Below are 8,788 nucleotides of genomic sequence, written 5' to 3'. Positions count from 1 at the left end.
ATAATAGCATGGAACAATCAAAAATTATAGATACGTTGGAGACGTATCAGTGATGGATAATTATGTCGGATGCGATTCCTCATGCAATAGTTATAACATAGGATGACACAGAACTAGCTCCAGTTCACCAATGTAATGTAGGCATGTATTCCGAATATAGTCATACGTGCTTATGGAAATGAACTTGCATGACATCTTTTGTCCTACCCTCCCGTGGCAGCGGGGTCCTATTGGAAACTAAGGGATATTAAGGCCTCCTTTTAATAGAGTACCGGACCAAAGCATTAACAACAAATGAATACATGAACTCCTCAAACTACGGTCATCACCAGTAAGTATCCCGATTATTGTCACTTTGGGGTTAACGGATCATAACACATAATAGGTGACTATAGACTTGCAAGATAGGATCAAGAACTCACATATATTCATGAAACATAATAGGTTCAGATCTGAAATCATGGCACTCGGGCCCTAGTGACAAGCATTAAGCATAGCAAAGTCATAGCAACATCAATCTCAGAATATAGTGGATACTAGGGATCAAACCCTAACAAAACTAACTCGATTACATGATAAATCTCATCCAACCCATCACCGTTCAGCAAGCCTACGATGGAATTACTCACGCACGGCGGTGAGCATCATGAAATTGGTGATGGAGGAAGGTTGATGATGACGATGGCGACAGATTCCCCTCTCCGGAGCCCCGAACGGACTCCAGATCAGCCATCCTGAGAGAGTTTAGGGCTTGGCGGCGGCTTCATATCGTAAAACGCGATAAATCCTTCTCTCCGATTTTTTTCTCCCCGAACATGAATATATAGAGTTGGAGTTGAGATCGGAAGAGCACCAGGGGCCCACGAGGCAGGGGGCGCGCCCAGGGGGGTAGGCGCGCCCCCACCCTCGTGGATAGGGTGTGGGCCCCTGGCCTTGATTCTTTTGCCAGTATTTTTTATATATGTTCCAAAAATAATCTCTGTTGATTTTCAGGTCATTCCGAGAACTTTTATTTCTGCACAAAAATAACACCATGGCAATTCTGCTGAAAACAGCGTCAGTCCGGATTAGTTCCATTCAAATCATGCAAGTTAGAGTCCAAAACAAGGGCAAAAGTGTTTGAAAAAGTAGATACGTTGGAGACGTATCAAGGAAGAGGCTCCATTAGTCATTGATCACGTCGCCATAGATGAGGATGAGGATGACGATAACACTGAACAGTATCTCAATACTGGCGCCTATGATGAGTACTCAGGGTTTGAGCGTCATGAGTCGGTGCATGAATTGCTGCCTCCGGAGGCTAAACATATTATATACGAACTTCCAGTAGGAAAGAAGCATAGGAAGAGACGGAGGAAAGGCAACAAAGCTGCTTCTATGATCCAACTACCTCCGCAGCCTCGGGTTAAAGACCGTATACCTATCCCCGATGCAGCAAAATGGCATGTCGCCGGTGAACCAATCCTACCTAAGGCGGCATTGGAGGCCACACACGGCAATCTAAGGGGACTTCATGAGGATGTGATGCGGTGAGAGAAAAGCCTCATCGCCTCGGAAAATCCAGGATACCCACTCTATGTGGTTAATGTGCCGCGGAAAAGCTCGTACATCCACTCATGCCGCGTGGACAAGTTCTTCCTTCGATTCGATTACATCTTCGACATGTTTCACTTGAAGAAGCTGGATTTTACGTTTGTCCGCCTTTATGCCTTGTACATGAACTACATCATCGGGATTGAGCAGATACCTTATATGTGTGTCATTGACCCGTACTACACGCACGATGGCTTCTTGGCAGGTTGCGCAGAGCACCGTGAATACGCAAGGGACTACATCGTCGAATTCATGGTCGCTAATAAGGACAAGGAGGCGATTCTTGTGCCTTATCATCCCATGTAAGTCATCCGCGCGGATATCCTTCCTTCGATTTCAATCATTCATTTGCATAGTGGAGGCTACTTAATTTGAGGTGTACTTATTTTGCGTAGCGGCGGGTGCGCCGTCCTCATCATCCTTTACCCCCCATACTCCCAGGCTCTTTACTTGGACTCGTCGAAGAACATGAACAAAAAGGATTACACCCACATCAAGTCTGTTCTCGACAGTGCTATGTTTTACTACGGCGTACGGGGTGGAGAGGTCAAGGACAAGAAGAAAAGGGACGGCAGGCCCGCATTCGGCCATAAGACCGACTTCTACTGCATCCAGCAACCGAGTGATTCTCTTAGTGATGGATTCTATGTCCTATACCACATGCTAGAGTACAGACGGGATCATCAGGACCTTTGCATGTCACCTAAATCCGGCGATGCCCATATTCTGCAATGGGCAAAGAACGTAGGAGATATCCCAGATCATCGACTTCAAGCTGAGTTCTATCACATCCAGCATGAACTTTCCCAAGTCATCATGAAGGAGGTCCTTGACAAAACAGGTCTGTTCTACGAGGAAGGGCAAATGTCGTGGGAAGAAGTCCGAACACGCGTAGCCGCTCAACGTCTCGACATGAAGCCTTTCACTAAGCTCGGGGACTATCTCCCTGACTTGGATGGATGGAACGACATGTTGGAGTGATTGTCGATATATGACAATGTGTCCGTTTAGTCCATACTTTCTGGATGACGAAACTTTGAGTTATGCACGACGAAACTTTATTTATGATGTAATTAAACCGTCCTCCTCAACTAGCGAAGATCACTCTGGTTAGGGCATTTTGGGTACGATGAACTTTGTTATTTATGCTTATGATACGTTGCTTCTATTTTTGCCAAGTCTGTCTCTTTTTGTTGCTCAACTATGTATGTTGCATATCATCGACTCATGTGACGATGCAGGTGCATAGATCATCGATGGCGAAGAAGTGCAACGCCAGGAGTATACGACGAGTGGCCGGAGTGTCAGGCCCCAGGTGTACCGGTTTTCGGTTTCCGAGCGACAGCCAGTAGTTAGTTTAGATTCACGCTAATGCGAGAGAGGGATACGAATTCATGTACTGCATAGTTTCACTCTCACTCATAGTGATAGCTCTTCTTTCGTATATCATTGTTTAGATGGATGATGATGTAGTTGCAAGTAATCGAGACTTGTATCGCTATTTTCGAGATGATGACGAGAGACCATTTTGTGTTGGATGATGATTATGATGATGACATGATTTGATGCTATGGTTACATTTGTATGTGTGTGATATGCTAAAGATTCTTGTATAAAGCCTGTTCAAATACAAAACAAATATGCAGAAAAAAATAGCAGTAGCGAGTGGAGAAAATTTAGCGGTAGCGTGCCACTAGCAGTAGCGCGGTCTAATAAAAAGCGCTAGAGCTATTAGCAGTAGCGTGCTTCCATACTGTTCGCTGCTGCTACGTTTGTATAGCAATAGCGCGGGCAGACACGTCCCCGCGCTGCTGCTACAGGTTAGCTGTAGCGCCGTATCAGTAGCGCGGGACCCTGCGCTACTGCTATACCTAAAACCCGCACTGTTGTTAGGCTTTTTCTTAGTAATGCATGTGACCTCGACAGATTGATGTATGCCCCTATCGTAAAGAAAATTACGTACTTGATGTCACTCCATGAAAAATGTACTACTCATGTTAGTCTCGTACGAGTAGTAAGAACAAGGTTAGCGATTGCCTAGCAAATTTTGCCTGGAACTACTCTGCGCCGACACTCGGTGAACGATTTTCAGACGACACCTGATCCAGCGGCCGTGTGACACTTGCTCCTCACCATGCATGGTTGGATGAATAGCATCGTCTCAAAATCGGCCGGACAGTGTCATCTTTATAGCGGCGCTCAATTTTGCCAGATGGCAGAACCATGGCTTGGTTTTTAGTCTCCTGGTGCACTTGAGTTAGCTCCAACAGATTTTAATAACATTGTGATTGAGTAATTGTGATTGAGTAATACAGAGTTTTCATCCGGAAAAAAAAGTGATATATGTGTTCTTGCTGGTCCAAATCCGCATGATCTCGCAAAAGACGGCAAGTACAGGTTGATCATACGCCCTGCACACAAGCTGTGAACGTCGGCGATCCGTTTCCGATCGGATGTGTGCGGTTGCGTATTTGGTGGATGCATTATTTTTAATATAAAAACTAAATGTTACTAAAATTTAACCAGCAAGCACCAGTGGTCTAGTGGTAGAATAGTACCCTGCCACGGTACAGACCCGGGTTCGATTCCCGGCTGGTGCAAGTTTTTTTTTGGTTGAATCATCCTCTTGTGCACGTCGATGCCGATTGGCCACTGCCCTACTGCGCATCGAGCTTCACACAGAAACCATATGAGCTGCAAAACCGAATTATGAATCCCCATTTACAAGCATCCTCCTCGTTTTTTTTTGGTTGAATCATCCTCTTGTGCACGTCGATGCCGATTGGCCACTGCCCTACTGCGCATCGAGCTTCACACAGAAACCATATGAGCTGCAAAACCGAATTATGAATCCCCATTTACAAGCATCCTCCTCTTACAGCAGGTAGTGTAAGCACATGATCAATTATTTCGGTAGAATAATCATCTCGGCGAGCGCGCGACTAGAATCTAGAACTCGTCGACGGTGATGGCGCCTCTGACGACCTCGTATGCCTCGCGGCTGCGCGACTTCTTGATGCCTACGGCGAAGTAGACCTTTGCGGCGTCGGCCTTGACGGCGGTGACCCTGGCCCAGACGAGCACCTTGGCTTTGAGGCCCTCCACCCCCGTCAGGCTGCCCTTGTCCAGCGTGCCGGTCACCGTGGTGTCGAAACGCAGCTCGGAGCCGTCCCTGTAGCCGACCTCGCAGACCGCCGGGATGTGCACCGTCAGCCGCCGCGTCTCCGGCTCGAACTCGTAGTTGGTGGCCTCCCGCGGGAACAACCCCGCCGGAAGGTCGTGCTCCTGGAGCAGCTCCGCCAGCGGCTTCTGCATCTTACCCTTGAGCTTGTTTACCAGCCATTTTGCTCCGTCCCCGACACTGGTTGAGAGCGACTGCACCACCAATAGATCATCAGCCAGAGGAATACATCGAATCATAGATCTTAATTATCAGAGTCGGATTTCAAATTTGTTATAGCGAGCTTGAACGTCGAACCAAAAGTATCACATGGCGGTCCAGCCAGGATCGATCTAAAACCAGAAGGAAAACATGCTAGCGAGAACAGAAACAATACCATGACCAAACAATAATCAGGGGAAATATGGTGCGACAACAGAACAGAACAGAAGATTGATGAGACGGTGTCTCATGCACGGACCTCGATGTCGTCACCGGCCGACGACATCTCTTTGTTGGCCCTCTGCCCCAGCCAGTAGGAGCCCATCTTGTTCATGATCTCATCCATGGCTCTCCCAGCAAGCAAGCGCTTATCCCTCTTTCTCTCTCTGTACTCTGCTCCCTCTATGATATTTCTTGCTCTGTTTCTTGGTTTCTTGGGATACGATGCGTTCGCAGGAGGAGGGAATTGTGGGGAGCCTCGTCGTTGGCCAGGACAGGATCAAGGCAAGACGAGGAGAAAGAAAGTGGCGATCCATTACCGCGTGAAAGAGACGGGTCTCGTATGGCTTGGTCGTTGAGACGGCTGCGCGTGTTGAAAAACGCCGGCTGTTGATGACATGTGTGACTTGGGAGGTTGGGTCACCTCGCATTCCAGAAACCTCCGGGATGGCGGTAAGGGAACGGTTGTATGTGGTACTAATGGGTCCTCATTCTCTATGGAAGATTGTTTGGGAGCAATGTGTGTCGCCCAGAGTTTTTTTTAAAGAAAGAGAACCCCGCCCTTTGCATATAGGCGATGCATGTAGTCATTTTATTAATTATTCACAAACACCTTATAAAGAAATACAACAGTAAATCTAAATTCATCGTCTATCATTTTATTAATTATTCACAAAGACCTTATAAAGAAATACAACAGTAAGTCTAAATCCATCCTCTAGACAACAACTGTCGCTACTCCTATTCAGTTGATACAGGGATGCTGATAGTATGAGCCTAATACCAAACAGACCTCGCAGCCAAACCTAATATCTAAGACCTAAGGCCACAACCAAGCCACTTGCCGGGTATAGGGCACACACTGGTCCGGCGCGCTCTCAGAGGCCACCGCCGCCAACTGCCACCAGTCCATCTTTAGAGCTGAACTGACGCATCAACCTTGCCCGGTCTAGCTACCGTCGACGCCACCACGGTGCCAAACGGCACCACCTCCCTGCGCGCGAACTGTTGGGCACGTCGCAGTCGCCGCCGATACACCTTAGCATCATGCCACCAAGTATCACCAGCCGACATAGCTTGAAGTCTTTGGAAGATTTGTCGTGCGTAGCACCTGCCGAACAGGCATGACAAAGCGTGGCACCTGCCGGCCAGACATGATTTGACATTTTCACCGAAGCTACATGCAAGACGAAGCCGCTCCACCTCCTGCCTCTAATTTCCAGCGCTGCTCCACAAACGATGCTCCCAAGAGAGAAACGACACCGCAATGTTATCATCGTCCGATCTGGAAGACCAGATCCTACGGTTTCCCCCGGAGCAGTACGAGTGGGTCGACAGTAATTACATGACGATGCCTTCATCAGGGTAACGACGCAGAACGCCGCCTTTGGATCATCGGCAACTACGTCTCCCCTACTCGCAGCCGGTACTAGATGACGGATCCCGAGATCCGAACACCCAGCCTCAGGCGGACCACCTCTGACGGAAGAGATAACCACCGCCGTCGGCTGCACCGGTCAGAACAGATCTGATCGGAGGTGCCACCGACGAGACCACCAGGCCTCCACGCCGCCATCGCCGATCTGAAGGCAGCATGCACGCCACCGCAGCCAAGTCGGCTGCCGCCGACCACACCCGTCGCCGCCTTCCGAAGGGCCAGCCGTTGCACCCGCAACCCTGGCCGCCACCTGTGACTAGGCCGCCCGCCACGCCAAGCCATCATCGTCCGAGGACGGGTCGGCCTCCCGCCGCCTGCCGCGGCCATCCGTCGCGCCACAGATCACAGATCGGCCGCGCCACCACACGCCTTGGGGTCCGCCCCATCCTGGAGTCGCGAGAGAGAGGAGATCCCCCGCCACCGCCATAGACCCTCGGGCTTAGTGTAAGGGCATATTTCTCCTATGTGGTTTTGATGATTGATGACAGTGCAGTTGCGGACTAATCGTGTGCATTGAGCATTTCGGATATCTCATGTCTAGACACAAGACGATTCGGTGCCCCTCGGAGCCTATCGAAGACGACGGTTCTCTACATTTCTTTTCGGTGGATTTGGGTCGTAGGAAAGCCGTACTATTAAGAGGGGGTCCGCTTCGGAAAGGTTAGGGCGGAATCAACACGTACACATATGTTCCTTTGCACCACCTTTCCTTCACTTTGATGAAGCACCTTACGTTTATCCATGTCTCTGCGATATGAAGGCTTCCAAATGCTAAAGACTTTGTGGCGTGCGGTAGTACTGCTAAGAGAGCAGTAGTACCGCAGAGGCGCGCGATAGTACCGCTAAGTTGAGCGGTAGTACCGCTCCTGGCGAGCGGTAGTACCGCTGCCTCCAGCCCTGACGATGAAGCGTGCGGAAGTAGGTGCGGATGTAATTTTTTACTTCCGCTCCTACGCGGTAGTACCGTGCCAGATTTTTGCACCACTCCGAACTCTGCGGAAGTAGTTACGGAAGTAATTTATTTATTACGTGCACTTCCAGCGCCAGTTGAGCCTACAGTAGTGTCATGGGGGCGCGCGGTAGTACCGCTCCGGCGGTAGGCGGTTCTACCGCTCATTGCCCTATGCAATAGGCCCTCGTCTGGTATCTACCGCGCAAGCGGTAGTACCGCTCACCACACCGGTCGTACTGCAACCCTTTGCGGTAGTACCACGGCTGTGTGCAGTAGTACCGCGCCGCGCGGGCTGAGTAAGGGGATAACGGTTGGATCTTTTCACCCACTATATAAAAGGGGTCTTCTTTCCCAAGAAGACCACCTCTTCTCTCCCCAAGCTCCATTGTTGCTCAAAGCTTCATTTTCGCCCGATCTCTCTCCTTAGCCAATCAAACTTGTTGATTCTCTAGGTATTGGTTGAGAAGGCCCCGATCTACACTACCATCAAGAGAAATTTGATTCCCCATACTAATCCTTTGCGGATCTTGTTACTCTTCGGTGTTTGAGCACCCTAGACAGTTGAGGTCATCGCGGAGCCATATTCCATTGTGGTGAAGCTTCGTGGTGTCGTTGGGAGCCTCCAATTAAGTTGTGGAGATAGCCCCAACCTTGTTTGTAAAGGTTCGGTCGCTGCCTTTAAGAGCACCAATTGTGGAATCACGGCATCTCGCATTGTGTGAGGGCGTGAGGAGAATACAGTGGCCCTAGTGGCTTCTTGGGGAGCATTGTGCCTCCACACTGCTCCAACGGAGACGTACTTCCTCTCAAAGGGAAGGAACTTTGGTAACACATCCTCGTCTGCACCGGCTCCACCCTTGGTTATCTCTTACCTTTACTTGTGCAAGCTTATATTGTGTTGTATCCCTTGCTTGCTTGTGTGCTTGTTGTTGTTGCATCATATAGGTTGCTCATCTAGTTGCATATCTAGACAACCTATTTTGATGCTAAGTTTAATTTGGTAAAGAAAAGCTAAAAATTGTTAGGTGCCTATTCACCCCCCTCTAGTCAACCATATCGATCCTTTCAATTGGTATCAGAGCGTCGTCTTTTTATTAAGGACTTTGCCATCTGAAGAGTATGGTTGGCACCACAGATGAGGTGGAGGAGCACTCCGATGCGAGTCCCACCTTGTCTGCGGTCGATGGGGGATCCTCGGTCTCTC

The 8,788-nt window shown here is 49.2% G+C and overlaps 1 protein-coding gene and 1 non-coding gene across 2 annotated transcripts; one reads left to right on the top strand and one right to left on the bottom strand.

Moving 5' to 3' along the window:
* Positions 1-4,122: 4,122 nt before the first annotated feature.
* Positions 4,123-4,193, top strand: TRNAG-GCC (transfer RNA glycine (anticodon GCC)). The gene has a single exon. It is a non-coding gene; the product is annotated as a tRNA-Gly (tRNA).
* A 227-nt stretch (positions 4,194-4,420) lies between these two features.
* Positions 4,421-5,529, bottom strand: LOC125553923 (uncharacterized protein At5g01610-like). Its single transcript, XM_048717574.2, has 2 exons — positions 5,235-5,529; positions 4,421-4,968 (listed from the first exon to the last, which is right to left on the bottom strand). The coding sequence occupies exons 1-2, from the start codon at positions 5,319-5,321 to the stop codon at positions 4,543-4,545; spliced, it is 513 nt and encodes a 170-aa protein (XP_048573531.1). The 5' UTR covers positions 5,322-5,529; the 3' UTR covers positions 4,421-4,542.
* Positions 5,530-8,788: the final 3,259 nt, after the last annotated feature.

Source organism: Triticum urartu, chromosome 4A (genome assembly GCF_056163025.1).
Source record: "Triticum urartu cultivar PI428250 chromosome 4A, HENAU_Tu73, whole genome shotgun sequence".
Taxonomy (NCBI): domain Eukaryota; kingdom Viridiplantae; phylum Streptophyta; class Magnoliopsida; order Poales; family Poaceae; genus Triticum; species Triticum urartu.
This window is presented reverse-complemented; position numbering and strand designations above follow the sequence as displayed.